Here is a 15964-nt window from a genome sequence, read left to right as displayed (position 1 = left end):
ATAAATAGTCTTTGGACTATAATGTCATTTAAATAGAAAATCTTTAGAAAGATTATTCCTCCAAAAGCATTTTAAAAATCTGATTTAAATTTTAAAAATCTGATTTTTAAAAAATAAAAATAAATCATTGATTTTTATCCACCCTGATCCCAGCCAGCCAGCCCCCTCTCCATCTGTCCATTGGGGGGGGGGTCTTCCGGACCACCCTGGCCCCCAGTCCCTTGGGAGGGAGGGAGCGTCGGGGGCAGAGAAGCCCCCCAGGCCTCCATTGCTGTTCTTTTGCAGATGTGGACGAGTGCCGGGAGACCCCCACCATCTGCCAACCCGGCCGCTGCGAAAACGTCCCTGGGGGCTACCGCTGCAGCTGCCCCATCGGCTACCAGCCCCACCCGCTGGGCACCCAGTGCGTAGGTGAGAGGGCCAAGGAGAGCGTGGAGACACTGCTGCTGCCTTGGGGTCCGCGTCTCCCCCCCCAATTCCCAGGAGACTGCTTCTAGGGCTGGGCAGGGGGGTGGCAAGACGAGAGGCAGCACCCCTGCCCATGCGCAGAGATCTTGATTTCGAAACGCGAATCTGGAGATGTTTGGTGCGGCGCAGGCAGTGGTTTGAGCGTTGGCTTGGGACCCGGGAGACCGGGGTTCGAATTCTCCCGCTCGGCCACAAAGTCTCTGGCCAGTCGCTGCTGCTCCACTTGGCCTACCTCGCAGGGGGGTTGAGAGAATAAGGAAGGGAGGGTAAGAAGAAAAAATTGGTCATGGTGAATTTCTGGTCTGTCTCTCTTGTCTCCCCCCCCCCCACCAGATGTGGATGAATGCCAGCAGAACCCCCCACCCTGTGGGTCTGGGCGCTGCGAGAACGTGCCCGGCGGGTACCGCTGCCTCTGCCCTGCAGGATTCCGTGCCAGCCTGACGGAAAACCAGTGCCTGGGTGAGAGACGGAGAGGGGAGGCGCCTTGCTTGGGGGGGGGGCTTGGGGGTTGGGCTCAGCCCCACGGGGCCCCTGACTCTCCCCATCTGCCCCTTTCCAGACATGGACGAGTGCGCCGCGGGAACGCCCTGCGGGCCTCAAGGGCGCTGCATCAACACGGAGGGCTCCTTCCGCTGCCAGTGTGGACGAGGGTACCGCGCAGAGGGCACGGGGACGTCCTGCGTGGGTGAGGGGGGCAGGGGGCGGGCGACTGGGGTGGGGCGGGGGATTTGGCACTGGGCACCCCTGGGGGCAGACCCTGCCCACCTCTGCTTGTTCCCTTGGCAGCGTGTTCCGGTGTGCTCTGCCAGGGCACAGGGTTGGGCTGGATGACCCTTAGGGGTCCCTTGCAAAAAGAAACTTCCGTGGGGCAGCCCTTCTGGAGTTTGAAGGTGCCCCCCCCCGGCCGCCTCTGAGCCTCCTCCCCCGGCTGAGCACCCCCAACGCCCCCCCCGCCTCTTTCTCTGCCCCCCAGACGTCAACGAGTGCCTGGAGGGCGACTTCTGCTTCCCGCGGGGCGAGTGCCTCAACACCGAAGGCTCCTACACTTGCCTGTGTGCCCAGGGCTTCACCATCGCCCCCAGCGGGGCCTCCTGCATCGGTAAGGGGCCCCGGACCCCGAGGGCCACCCGAGGGCCGCCTGGCACAAGATGCAGACTGGCACAGATGCGGCCTGGGAGACGGAGGGAGGCAGCCATCTTGGATCTCTTCATATATATATATATATATATATATATATATATATATATATATATATTTGCTTTCGTAGATTTTCACGGGTACAGGAATGCAGGTTTTGGTGTCCTCGGGTGTCTTCCCGTGTAAAAGTTGGGGTGTCTAGGCGACGTTTCGACGAGGTCTCACTCGTCATCTTCAGGCTGGTGCTTTCGGCTTCTTGTTACTGGAACAGAGCAGGATCTCAGTGTTTGAGTTCCTATAAATACTGTAGAGGGGGTGTGGTGTATAGCCTCCAATGTTCTGGGCAGAGAGGAAGTTCCCAGGCTAGTGTGCCTTTTCTTCTTTTGTTCCTTAATTACTTGAGAGATATCTTGAGTGATTTCTTGAGTGATATCCTGAGTACCACTTAGGTGGGTCATTAGGTGTGGATTAGTTGCTAAAGTCTTTGTGTCTTGACCTCTTGAACTTTGTGAAGAGTTTTCCTGAGAAGATGGCTGTACTGTACTTAGTTGTGCTCTGGCTTGGCTTCGTGTATAGGGGCGAGCTGTGGTTTTGTGGCTTGTGTCAGCCAGATCTGTGTAGGGATTGCAGGGGAACCACAGCTCGCCCCTATACACGAAGCCAAGCCAGAGCACAACTAAGTACAGTACAGCCATCTTCTCAGGAAAACTCTTCACAAAGTTCAAGAGGTCAAGACACAAAGACTTTAACAACTAATCCACACCTAATGACCCACCTAAGTGGTACTCAGGATATCACTCAAGAAATCACTCAAGATATCTCTCAAGTAATTAAGGAACAAAAGAAGAAAAGGCACACTAGCCTGGGAACTTCCTCTCTGCCCAGAACATTGGAGGCTATACACCACACCCCCTCTACAGTATTTATAGGAACTCAAACACTGAGATCCTGCTCTGTTCCAGTAACAAGAAGCCGAAAGCACCAGCCTGAAGATGACGAGTGAGACCTCGTCGAAACGTCGCCTAGACACCCCAACTTTTACACGGGAAGACACCCGAGGACACCAAAACCTGCATATATATATATATATATATATGAAACTCAGAAAATTAGAATATCGTGGAAAAGTTCATTTATTTCAGTGATTCAACTTAAAAGGTGAAACTAATATATGAGATCGACTCATAACATGCAAAGCGAAATATGTCAAGCCTTGATTTGTGATCATTGTGATGATCATGGCGTACAGCTGATGAAAACCCCAAATTAACAATCTCAGAAAATTAGAATATTAAATGAAATCAGCAAAACAGGCTGCTATTGAGGCTTCCTGGTCTTCCATAACTCCTCAGCAGTGCCACAGGCTGATAGCATCCATGCCACGCCGCATTGAGGCAGTAATTGATGCAAAAGGATCCCAAACCAAGTACTGAGTACATGTGCATGCTTCTACTTCACAGAGGTCCAATTTCATTTCCTGATTTCATTTCTATCTCATATATTAGTTTCACCTTTTAAGTTGAATTACTGAAATAAATGAACTTTTCCACGATATTCTAATTTTCCGAGTTTCAACTGTATTTATTAGTTTTTTTTAACATATCATTTCCAACATTCATATAACATAATTTCTTATCTTATACAATATTTTTTATTTTTTCATCTCCTCTGGTGATTTCCCGTCTTTTTCTGTAACTCTTAATTATCATTAACTAGTAATTTTCCTCATAGTCTTTTTTTGCAATATTTCAACTAATCCTCCTTAACAAAACTTCTTGCAATCCTACTAGCGTAATTTATCTAATTCTGCATAGTCCATCGATTTCATCTGTTGGGTTGTGGGTTGACATAGCAGATGACACAGCAATTTCTCCAAAGCAGCTCTTTATTTTGTAAGCTGGAACAGAACTAAACTGAGGAGCTCAGTCAGCCTGCTTATATAGAGCTCCAGAACAATTGTAACTGTTGCAACGTTCTAAAACTATCCAATCACTGAACGTCACTTTTCGATCCTTCATTTGCATACAAAACTATCCAATCACTGAACGTCACTTTTCAATCCTTCATTTGCATAACTATCTACAGTATCCCCCTGCTGGCCCAGGGTGAGAACTTCAGTACATAACACCCCTCCCCACCGAGATAAGGCGTTAGTTACAATCGTAATGGTTTCCTTATATACAGCACTACATGTAATGGTTCAATTAAGCACAAAAGCATATCGGTTACATTTCCCATACTTAGACCAACAGTGATACATGTAAAACAACATAGTCCTTGAAATAAGTTGGGCGCTTGGAAACTCTGCCAGACCGCCGGGGACTGGTAGCCAAGTCCGGGGGGCCACACAATTCTTGCTGAGGCTGTGGTGCGACCCTAGGTGGCGTTGAAACCAAATCCCCTGGATCCGCTGCTGTGGGTGGAGCCTCCGAAAGTGGAGTGGTCTGAGCCTGTGGTAAGTCTGGCAGACCCTCTGAAGCGGCTTGGTTCGGCTCCACCCTGGCAGTTTGCGAGGGAGGTGTAGGTGGAGCCTCGCCATCTGTAAGTGTCTCTTCTGGAGCCACAAGCGCAGCTGGGGGCACCACGGTAGTGTCCAAGTCCCCAACCCTGCGCCTAAGCTGGTCTATGTGCCGGCGCCACAATCGTCCGTCTTCGAGTGCCACCTGGTATCTGACTCCCACTACTATGGCTGGCACCCAAGGAATGTCCCCCACATAGTTCCGGGCAAAGACCTGGTTTCCTGGAAGAAATGACCGTGGCGCGTTGGCACAGCCTGGGGGTTTAGCCACGGCAAAGTCCGGGTGCAGCCAGTCGAGCGGTGATCTGAGGTGGCGGCCTATAAGCAGTTCAGCAGGACTCCGCCCTGTGGCCGCATGAGGGGTGATGTGTTGCACGAACAAGTATTCTGTGACCCGCTCGTGCCAGTCTCCCCGGTCCAGGTGCGCCAGTGCCTCTTTTGCCGAGCACACCATTCTCGACCAGGGTGTCTTTGGCTTCTCCCAGGTGTGTCCCTTAGCTGCCGGTGGTGCAGGCCTCAATTCTTGGCACGCTTGACAGGCGGACACCCAGGCAGTGATGGCATCGTCCATGTTAGACCACCAGACATAACACCGAGCCAACACCTTCATTTTGACAATTCCCGGGTGGCCAACGTGCAGAGCCTCCAGGATGTGTTGACAGAGTCTTTGGAGAATCACGACGCGGTCTCCCCACAGCAGACAGCCGCGATGAGCCAAGAGTTCGTGTTGTCTGGTTGTGAAGGGCTGGAACTCCGATGCAAAAGGCCCTTGTGGCCACCCCCTCCACACCCAGTTGAGCACCCGGCTGATGGTGCTTAGCGAAGACCTTACCCTCACCCAGGGAATGCAGCAGGTGTTGGACAACAGGAACCGGATAAGTGTGCTGCTGAAGTGCCTTGTTGATCATGCACTTGTAGTCAGCGCAGATTCTCACTGACCCGTCTGGCTTGACAGGCGTGATGATGGGGGTTTCCCACTTGGCGTGGTCAACCGGCTCCAAAACTCCTTGGGCGATCAGCTTGTCCAGTTGTTTGTCCACCTTAGCCTTGAGAGCAAAGGGAACCCGGCGTGGCTTTAGCTTGATGGGGGCGACTTGTGGATCAAGGCTAAAGGAGATGGGCGTACCTGTATATTGCCCCAAAGTGCCATCAAAAACCTCGGCAAAGTCTTTGACCAGACTCTCAGTCTCTGCGTTAGAGATGCAGTTGATGCCGGTGACTTCCAGGCCGAGGGCATCAAACCAGTCAAGCCCTAGGACTTCTGTTGGAACTTCCTGCGCTCCCGCTTTGTCTGGTGCACATCATCGTCTTCACTGGAGGATGCCTCATCACTGCTGGCCTCTTCGTGATGCACCGGAACTGGCTTCCTATCAAGACGTGGGCTGCTGGACTTGCGGATCTCTTGGGCGGAGTGTTCAGCAGCTTCTGAGGCCACAGCCTCCTCAATGGCTTTCTGTAGCGTGAGGTCTGGCTTGGCGAGGAGACGCCGTTGCAGATGGATGTCCCGGACCCCGCAGACGATTCGATCCATCAGGGCATCGTCTAAGTCTCAGAACTCGCAGTGCATTGCAGCCTGTCGCAGGGCGGTGGTGTATTTGTTGATTGACTCCCCCTCTGCCCGGTTCCGGTAGTAAAACGCATGGCAGGCAGCAATCTTGGACGGCTTTGGCGCGTAGTGGTTGCAGAGCTTCTCTTGGATCGTGTCCCATGGTGTTGCCTGGACTGCTTCAGGCGCAACCAATGCTCGGGCCGTCTCGAACACCTCAGGCCCACAGAGGCTGAGGAATAGGCCCCACTTACGCTCCTGTGATACTTGTGTCAGCTCGTTGGCTTGGAGGTAGCAGTCGAACCGAGCGAGGTAGGAGTCCCATGATTCAGAGGCTGGCGCAAACGGCGGTAGAGGCACAAGTAAAGCCATGATTCCGATGCCGGCGTGAAGGGCGATGGATGGAACACAGTGCTCTAGCCAGAACAGTCAGCTCTGAATTGGTTCTGTCCAGTGATTTCGCGCAGTGATTTCGCTCTGTGATTCAGCTCAGTGATTCAGCTCAGTTCAGAGGATGGCCGCATCTGGCTGTGCTCTGATGTCCATCGATCCCATCCTCGTCGCCAGTGTTAAGTTGTGGGTTGACATAGCAGACGACACAGCGATTTCTCCAAAGCAGCTCTTTATTTTGTAAGCTGGAACAGAACTAAACTGAGGAGCTCAGTCAGCCTGCTTATATAGAGCTCCAGAACAATTGTAACTGTTGCAACGTTCTAAAACTATCCAATCACTGAACGTCACTTTTCGATCCTTCATTTGCATACAAAACTATCCAATCACTGAACGTCACTTTTCAATCCTTCATTTGCATAACTATCTACAGTATCCTCCTGCTGGCCCAGGGTGAGAACTTCAGTACATAACACCATCCTCCATTCTTCTTTCGTTGGTAATTCTTCCTGTTTCCATTTTTGTGCCAATAATATTCTTGCTGCCGTCACTGCATATAAAAACAACATACAGTCCTGTCTATTTTTATCATCTCCTACAACGCCAAGTAAAAATGCTTCTGGTTTCTTAATAAATGTATCTTTCGACATCTTTTTCATCTCGTTACATATCATTTTCCCAGAAGTTTTTCACTTTTTTACATTCCCACCACATGTGATAACATGTTCCTTGCTTTTCCTTTACATTTCCAACCTTTATTACTTATTTTATACATTTTAGCTAATTTCACGTCTTGGATCTCTTCCTTGGGGGGTGGGCATCTCCCTGCCATGCTGACCCCCCTTCCCTCCCTCCCCACAGATATTGACGAATGCCAACCGGGCACGGCATGTGCCGGGGGCCACTGCGCCAACACCGAGGGCTCTTTCGACTGCTACTGCCCGCCGGGCACTCGCAGCAGCGCCAACAAGGCCTCCTGCGAAGGTGAGGGGCACCGGGGGGCGGCAAGAGGGAGACGGGGGAGGGCCAAGGAAACCCTGGCCTGGGCCTGACCTCCCACTCCCCTAGATATCGACGAGTGCCAGGAGTACGGGGCGGCCCTCTGTGGGACGCAGCGCTGTGAGAACACGCCCGGCTCTTACCGCTGCGTGGCAGATTGCCAGGCCGGCTACCAGGCTGGCACCACGGGAGACTGCATTGGTGAGTGTTGCTGCAGGGCCCAAGTGGGGGGTCTGGGGGGGTCTGGAAGCCTCTCTTTTGCTCTGGTGCTCCACTGGGTGGACATCTGTCTGGGAGGCTTGAGCTGAGATTCTTGCCTTGCCGCCTGGGGGTGGACTACAGGACCTTTGGGGTCCCCTCCAACTATGATACTGTGATTTCTGAGGCTGCCAAGGAGTCCCCACCTCCTTTGTTGCCTGGGGGGGTGGTATTGTTGGGTTATTGTTTTTATTTTGATTTCATATATTGTGATCTAGGACCCTCATACCTACGGGACCGCCTCTCCTGGTATGCCCCGCGAAGGACCTTAAGGTCCACAAATGACAACACTTTGGAGGTCCCAGGTCACAAGGTGGTTAGATTGGTCTCCACTAGGGCCATGGCCTTTTCAGTACTGGCCCCGACTTGATGGAACGCTCTGTCACAAGAGACTAGGGCCCTGCGGGACTTGACATCTGTCTGCAGGGCCTGCAAGACGGAGCTGTTCCGCCTGGCCTTTGGTTTGGATTCGGTCTGACCCTTATGTTTCTCTCCCCTTATGGTTTTGATCTATGGGCCACTATTAAAATGAGGTTGCATTTTAAATTGTATTTTAACCTGTATTTTAAATTGGGGTTTTTTCCCCTGTTACGTTTTTACTATAATTTTACTGGTGTTATCCGCCCTGAGCCTTGCTCTGGCAAGGGAGAGTGGGGTATAAATAAAATTTATTATTATTATTATTATTATTATTATTATTATTATTATTATTATTAGTGAACCACCCTAAGACCTCCGGGTATAGGGCGGTATATAAATTCAATTAATAATAATAATAGGAGGAGGAGCAAAAGCTCTCTCCTGAAGCTACCCCCCCCATCAAAGAGATCCCTCCAGACTTGAGAGGCTCTTGACTCCAATGAAGCTGAATGCTGGAAGGTTCAGGGCAGGTGAAACAAAGTCCTCCTTCACCGAGTTGAACTGTGGAACTCCCTCCCACAGTGACGGCCACGGACCTGGATGGCTTTTAAAAAGGATTAGTCCAATCCATGGAGGAGGAGAGACGCCTATGGGTGGCTCTCAGCTACAATGGCTTCTGCCTCCCATTTTTTCTGAGTCCCAGTTGCTGCAAACCGCAAGAGGGGAGAGTCCCCATTGCTCTCAGGTCGTATTTATTGACCCCTTGCGATCAGGACGCTGGACTCTCTGCTCTGCTGTCCTGATGCAGCAAGCTCTGTTGACGCTCTTATGTTTGACATCACGTTTTGTGGTCCTTCCTCTCTTTCCTCCCCTGCCCCACAACATGTACTTATGGGGCCTTCCTTCAGACATCAACGAATGCCAGGAGTACGGCATGAGCCTCTGTGGGGAGAAGCGCTGCGAAAACACCCTGGGGTCCTACCACTGCGTTGCCAGCTGCCAGACAGGCTACCAGGCCACAGCCACCGGGGACTGTGTGGGTGAGTCACGGGGGGGGGGGTGCACAAGGGGCAAACCCATCAGATGGGAGAGGGCGCCTCCTGCCCCCGGGCCAGGCTGGCAAAGGGGTGCAAACTATGGGAATGTTCAGGGAGGCAGGAGGATATATTATTTATTCATATCCTTCCTAACTTGAGCTAGCAAGTTCCTTAACTTAGCAGTGTTTCACATTCCCCTTTTAAATACACAGCAAATAACTGGTTGCAGGCTCGTGTGAGCCTCTCACTATTATATACAATTCATTATTGAATTGTAAATTCCTTGTAATTTCCCTTTTATCCCTCTTAAAAGAATAAACAGACGGCATTCTTGTGTCAAGTATATAAAAGAAGTTTACTCACACATTCAGTTCACAGTTAGATCCCTGAAGGCAGACTTGGTTACAAATAACTATATTCATGTGGATCTAGCCCATATGGGGATAATCCCAGTGTTGACTGAAAACCAACAGAGCATTTCTAGCTAAAAAGCTGCTCCAGCGATGGAGGAAGTCAAAGAGAGAGAGTGTGCTGCGTGACTTGTCCTTTTGTTACCTGGACAGGTAAGGTCCCATGCAAGAGGAAGGATGCTCCAGGCCAGGAGAAAACAGGATGTTTTTGACTGGCTGGTTCAAACATTCCTGCACGTCCACTCTAGGAAAACAAGGAATGTTGTACTTGACTGCTACTTACATATCACATCCCCCACAAGCCTGCGGTGGGTGGAGGGAGAGAGCGAGCGCTGAGTGGGTTGCCCTGGTGTTTTCCAGACGTGGACGAGTGCCAGAACAGCTCCCTCTGTGGTGCCCACGCTGTGTGCCACAACCTGCCCGGCTCCTTCCAGTGCATCTGTGACCAGGGCTACGAGAGCGCCAGGGACGGGCGCCATTGCCTGGGTACGTGGTGGGGGCGAGGGAGGGAAGTTGGCGATGCCCACGTTCTCCACCAAGGTCTCCTGGGAAAGAGGCTGCCTCTGTAGGGGACCTGGCATGCTGCCGGGTGGGGGACAAGGGGCAGAGGGGACCGGGCAGGTGGGGACATTTCTCCGGTGAGCCCCTCCGCCATCACCCCCCCTTTGCTGCCCCCCACAGACATGAACGAGTGTGAGACGCTGCAAGGGGTGTGTGGCACTGCTCCCTGTGAGAATGTGGAGGGCTCCTTCCTCTGCATCTGCCCCCGGGCGGGCGAAGAATTTGACCCCATGATCGGGCGCTGTGTCGCTGTGCCAGGAGCCGGTGAGAGGCTTTGAGCTGGGCTGGGGGGGGGGTCCTTTCTCCATAGGGGAGTCGCTTCCCCCCTCAATCACCCTGGCTGCTCTTTCCCAGACCTCCTCCAACTCTCCCCCCCCCCTTCTGCCTTTTCCAGCGCGGCCCCAGGCCTTCCCTCGCCGCCCCGAGGCTCCGCGGCCCGAGACCTGGCCCTCTGGGACTGGCGAGGGCGTTCGGCGAGAATGCTACTATGACCCCAACGCAGCGCAGGCTTGTGAGAACGTCTTGGCCTGGAACGCCACGCGCCAAGAGTGCTGCTGCAGCCTGGGCCACGGCTGGGGGGTCGACTGTCACATCCAGGCTTGCCCTGCCCCAGGGACAGGTAGTAATAATAATAATAATAATTTATTATTTATACCCTGCCCATCTGGGTGGGCTTCCCCACAGGGCGGGCGCCACCACCGAGAAGGCCCTCTGCCTGCGTCCCTGTAACTTGGCTTCTCACAGTGAGGGAACCGCCAGAAGGCCCTTGGAGCTGGACCTCAGGGTCTGGACTGGATGATGGGAGTGGAGACGCTCCTTCAGGTATACTGGACCAAGGCCGTTTAGGGCTTTAAAGGTCAGCACCAACACTTTGAATTGTGCTCAGAAACGTACTGGGGCCCAATGTAGGTCTTTCAAGACCGGTGTTATATGGTCTCGGCGGCCGCTCCCAGTCCCCAGTCTAGCTGTTGCGTTCTGGATTAATTGCAGTTTCCGGGTCACCTTCCAAGGTAGCCCCACAAAGAGCGCATTGCAGTAGTCCAAGCGAGAGATAACTAGAGCATGCACCACTCTGGCGAGGCAGTCCGCGGGCAGGGAGGGTCTCATCCTGCGTACCAGATGGAGCTGGTAAACAGCTGCCCTGAGTAAGGAGCTCACAGAGGCGAGGAAGGGTCCACTGAGCCCTAAGCCTGAGGGGGAATTCAAGCCCTCGTCTCATTTCATCCCCACAACAACAACCTTGTGAGGTAGGCTAGGCTGAGGCAGTCACTGACCCTGGTCATGCAGGGAGAGCTTCATGGTCTCACCCATGTCCTAGTCCAGGGGTCCTCAACACATTTCAGCAAGGGGCTGGTCCACTGTCCCTCAGACCTTGTGGGGGGCTGGACTATTTGGGGAGGGGTGAACGGTGGCAGAGGGACGATGAGCAGCGCGCGAAAGGGCTCCACATGGGGGCTGCTTTAAATGGCGGCCGCTTGAGGGGGCACTCAGCCAACCTCGGCTCCTGTGTCTTGCAAGTGGCCAGGGCTGGTGGCAGCGGCGGCAGAGGGACGATGAGCGGCACGCAAAAGGGCTCCGGAAGGGGCTGGCAGCAACAAAGCCCAGCCCCCTTCCTCCTCTAGGCAGGGCGGGGAGAAGCCAGGAGGAGGGAGGGAGGGAGGAGGTGCTGGTGGCGCCACCCTGTGAGGGAGAGGGAAAGAACACGCGTGCTGGCAATCCACGCGGTGATTCCTGGACCGTCCGCACTGTGCAGCGCTTGGAGTCACAAGACTCTGTTTACATTCCAGACTGTTGGAAGTCTCACGGGAGACGGATGATGTTACTGGTTTCCCGTTTCTTTGTACCAGTTGTTCTCTGCCTTTCACAGAGAGAGGCTGTATATTCTTTTCTGTCTGTGTTGTTTGAAATAAAACTCTTAGCAATGTAGCTCATATTTCTCGTCCTTCTGCTGCTTGGATACTCTCTGTAATGAGTGAACGTGCCTGAAGCCTCGTCAAAGGCTTAGGTCGTTGGAGTTTCCACAGGCTCAACTGGAGGAGTAGCTCAGTCAAACGGAGATTTCGGCACACAGGATGGATTTAGAAGGCAAATGGGCCTGATCCGGCCCACGGGCCTTAGTTTGCCAACCCATGTCCTAGTCTGACACTCCAACCACTAGGCAACACTGCCTGTTAGGGTGCGGGGGGTGAACTTCTGCAGGGTTCTGCAAGCAGGGCTGAAGCAGAGGGTCCTTGGGCTCTGCTGACGGGTCCTCTCCTCCTTCCGCCCCCCAGCTGAGTACCAGGCCCTGTGTCCTCACGGCAACGGCTTCGCTGCCCCCATCACCGGAAGCCTCTCCTCCCTCGCAGGTGAGATTTGCTGCTCTTGGGGGGAACCTGTGCCCTGCCCACCCTCCTGGGTCTGTCCTTGGCACCCAGGAGGCAGTGGGGTTTCTGGGCGCGGAGCCCTTGGTCCTGGGGGGCTCTCTCTCACTGACCCTCTCCTTGTCCTGGGCAGATGTGGACGAGTGCTCCCTCTTCAACGCCCAGGTGTGCAAGGGGGGCGTCTGCGTCAACAAGGTCCCTGGCTACGCCTGCTACTGCCCCAACGGCTACTACTACGAGATGCAGCACTTGGAGTGCATTGGTGAGAGCCTCTGTCCGCCTCCAAACCCCCTTCTGCCCCGGTTATGCCCCAGAGGGACCCCACGGGTAAACAGGTCCCTCCTCCCACCCACACGTGCCCACTTGACCAGCTGCATCAGCAGACCTGGCACTCTTGCAGGTGCCACAGGCTGCCCACATTGGCAAGAAATCAATTAACCCTGACCCTTTGGAACTCCCTGCCTCTTGAAATCAGGACGTGCCACCTTCGCTGTGCTTGAAACGTCCCCATTTAGAGAAGGCGGACCAGTGCTTTCCCCCCCAAAAATAAATGTTTAGGGGTACTCTCATTTTGACTCATGGAAATCACCATTTTATAATTCAGTTCGGCGGGGGATAAATACAGTACATGGACAAAAGTACAAAGATTCGCAAAATGTTTAGGGCTATGCATCCCCCCGGGAAAAAAGCACTGAGCCTAACCCAGATGTTCAGAAATTCTGTGCAAGTTTCAATCTGTTTTAAGCCTATTAAATTTCTGAACATTTTAAACTATTATTGATAACTACTGTATTTTTTGTTCTATAAGACGCACCAGACCACAAGACGCACCTAGTTTTTGGAGGAGGAAATCAAGAAAAAAATATTCTGAATCTCAGAAGCCAGAACAGCAAGAGGGATCGCTGCACAGCGAAAGCAGCGATCCCTCTTGCTGTTCTGGCTTCTGGGATAGCTGCGCAGCCTGCATTCGCTCCATAAGACGCACACACATTTCCCCTTACTTTTTAGGAGGGGAAAAGTGAGTCTTATAGAGCAAAAAATACAGTATATTAGCTGTTGTTTTTGCAGTCGAGCAGCGTATAAACTTTAAGAACTAGCTAAATTGCAGAGGGTTTCATGACCCTTGGGGCCTTTTCCCGACTCTGCAATTCTATGATTCTGCAAAACAAAGGGGCCCCCCGCTCCTCTGACCCCCCCTTGTCCCTCCCCAGATAACGATGAGTGCCTTGACGAGGAGGCGGAGCCTTGCGTGGGGGGGCGCTGCATCAACACCATTGGCTCCTACTACTGCTCCTGCGCTGCCCCCCTGGTGCTGGACGCTTCACATCGCCGCTGTGTGACCAACGACAGCCAAGGCGCAGGTATGGGGCAGACCCCTCCCCACACCCACCCACTTCCCAGTTTCCCCCCTCGGCTGTTTCTCTCTCCCTGATCCATCCTGGCCTCCCTCTCCCTCCCTCCCTCCCTTCGATTCCTGCGTGGGCTCCCTCCCAACCAGGCCCATCTTGCCCATAGAGGCCAGTGGCACAGGGCGCCAGGGTGCCAAGTTCTGGAGGGCGCCAGGCAAGAGTCCGGGGAACACCGAACGAGTGCGCTGAGTGAGCGAGGGTGGATGCGCCACTCCTGCCAAGCATTGCCTCGTGTGCTGGTCCCACGGGTTACCCGAGAGGCATGGTCCAAGTCCGGTCTGTGGTCAAAGGTGCAACGGGGAGGCAGTCCGTAGTAGCTGGAGCTGGGTGAGGGCAGGGAGTCGGGTGAAGTCAGGAACAGGCTTGCAAGCCGGGAGCCAGGGCAGGTCAGGAGCTCAGGCAGGAACTAGCAACCAACAATGCTGCTCCCGCAACTTGGGACTGGGACTGGGACTGGCAGGCTTTTATCTGCCCCGAGGCATAGGGTGGCCCCGATCCTCAGGTGACTCGCCTCTCCTGGCCTGGAGGCGAGCTCTCCTCCTGCGGGAACTTAGTTCCCTTCGCCTCTCTGCCCTGAGCCTCTGCAGCTCAGGAGAGGCTGGAGGGTTACCAGACCAGAGGCAACCTCAGCTTCCCCTGACGGGGCTGAGAGTGGAGCACCTGCAGGCAATGGGTCCTCCACCCCCTCAGGAGCCAGAGCAGACTCAGCTGGTGCCTGCACCTGAGGATCCAGCACAGGTGAGGACCCTTCAGGCTCCATGCCCCAGCCCCGGCTCAGCTGGTTCTGGAGGTGGGGAATCCTGTGCAGGCTGGGATCCCTCAGGTTCAGCATCCGAGTCCGAATCCCAGACCATCACACCTCGGTTTTTTTCCCTTTTAGCCTGCAGTTGCCGAATTCTGCGTGGCGCCAGAAGGCTAAAAGGGAAAAACCCAGCTGGCGCTTGGCAGGGGTGGCACAGGCGCCCTCACTCACTCAGGCTGCCTGTGGTGGCCACCCGGCACGAAGCGGCCAGCTGAGCCAGCAGGCGCCATGTGGAGTCTCCACCTCCTCCCCCCCCCCACCGGAGGAGCCGCCCTCCAGCCGCTGCCCGCCTCCTCCAGCCCTAAAAAAAGGCCAACTCTGGGAAAGAGGGGGTGCCGGAGGGATCTCTGCACCACAGCACCAGATATGCTTAAGACTGCCCTGATTCCCACTCTGCCGTTCCGTGATCCTTCTCCAGAGATCCCAGATTCATTCATCAGGAGGATTTTGCCCAACCCAGCTCCTCATCCTGGTTTTGGGGGAAACCCAGGAATCAAGTGAGGGGAACAATTTAGGGGTGCCCCTAATGCAATGCACAACCCCCCCCTTCCCTCCCCACTTTGCATCTAAGGCAGTTAAGGGCCTGGGGGCCCCTCTGCATCCCATTTGCAGGTAGGGGGCACCTGGGGGGGGCAGGTATGCCGGGTCTCCATTTCTCGTACTTAACTCTGGGTGCTAAGTCCGTGGACCTGGGGGAAGCAGTCCCAACCCCTTCTGGGCTCACCTCTTTCCCCAAAGTTATGGGCCAAAATCTTGTGGTGGTAGGTTCCAGAGGCTAATTTTTTTGGCCATCTTCAGCCTCACCAGTTCTTTTGCAGTTTGATCCCTTAGGATTTTGAAAGGGATCACTCCGTGTGAGATTCATGTGGAGGGCTGATGCTCCAGCTCAGCGGATCCCAAACTTTTTCCAGGAGCTGCCTCCTTGATTCTGTAAACTCAGCCCCAGATCCAGTCATTTGGGCTCTCCGTGTTTACTCCTCCACTCCGCAGGATCCGTGTGAACAGGATCCGCGTGGGTTTGGGGCCTGGGGGGAAGGGGCAGGAAGAGGCCTGGCCCCGATAGATGTGCCTTGGGTCAGTTTCTCCATTTCTCCTGCTCTCCCCGCCTTCCAGATGACAACCTGGCCGTGTGCTGGCAAGAGGTGGGGCCCGACTTGGTCTGCAGCCGCCCCCTCCTGGACCGCCAGGTCACCTACACAGAGTGCTGCTGCCTCTATGGCGAGGCCTGGAGCATGGACTGCGCACTGTGCCCAGCCCCGGACTCAGGTAAGACCCAATGGGGGCTGGGGGGAAGGCGATGCAGCCAAAGTCCTGCTGGATCAGGCCCATCAAGCCCAGCATCCTGGCCTCCCAGGGGCCAAAGGCAGTGGTACCTTGGTTGCCAAACTTAATCCATTCCGGGAGTCCATTTGAAAACCAAACTGTGGGTTCCGATCAGCCGCAGGAGCTTCCTGCGCTCAATCAGAATCCGCGTTGGACGTTCGGCTTCCAAAAAGTGTTCGCAAACCGCAACACGCACTTCTGGGTTTGAGGCGTTCGGGAGCCAATTTGTTCAGGAGCCAAGCCGTTTGACAACCAAGGTACCATTGTACCCCTAATGTTTAGTCCAAATTTAGTTCAAATGCTGCTTTAGTTGCAATTCCAACTTTGCCAAGTGCTTCCTCTTTCCCCCTTTGAGTCTCTTTGCGCTACAAGGGGGGGCCGGG

The 15964-nt window shown here is 54.1% G+C and overlaps 1 protein-coding gene across 3 annotated transcripts in view; it reads left to right on the top strand.

The window, feature by feature from the left end:
* LTBP4 (latent transforming growth factor beta binding protein 4) overlaps positions 1-15964 on the top strand; it is a gene marked incomplete at its 5' end in the record, with an annotated part of 63502 nt that overhangs the window by 43690 nt on the left and 3848 nt on the right. For all 3 annotated transcript variants that reach the window (XM_081868644.1, XM_081868646.1, XM_081868645.1), the window contains 14 exons: positions 286-411; positions 802-927; positions 1028-1153; positions 1442-1567; positions 6921-7043; positions 7128-7259; positions 8585-8716; positions 9484-9609; positions 9805-9948; positions 10079-10303; positions 11958-12032; positions 12181-12309; positions 13259-13408; positions 15372-15524. In XM_081868644.1, the coding sequence (XP_081724770.1) occupies positions 286-411; positions 802-927; positions 1028-1153; positions 1442-1567; positions 6921-7043; positions 7128-7259; positions 8585-8716; positions 9484-9609; positions 9805-9948; positions 10079-10303; positions 11958-12032; positions 12181-12309; positions 13259-13408; positions 15372-15524 (1893 nt within the window). The remainder of the gene's footprint in view (positions 1-285; positions 412-801; positions 928-1027; positions 1154-1441; positions 1568-6920; positions 7044-7127; positions 7260-8584; positions 8717-9483; positions 9610-9804; positions 9949-10078; positions 10304-11957; positions 12033-12180; positions 12310-13258; positions 13409-15371; positions 15525-15964) is intronic.

The sequence above is a fragment of the Podarcis erhardii genome, assembly GCF_964252035.2.
Source record: "Podarcis erhardii genome assembly, chromosome: 7".
NCBI lineage: Eukaryota > Metazoa > Chordata > Lepidosauria > Squamata > Lacertidae > Podarcis > Podarcis erhardii.
The sequence above is the reverse complement of the archived record's forward strand: the minus strand, read 5'-3'. Positions and strand labels throughout refer to the sequence as shown.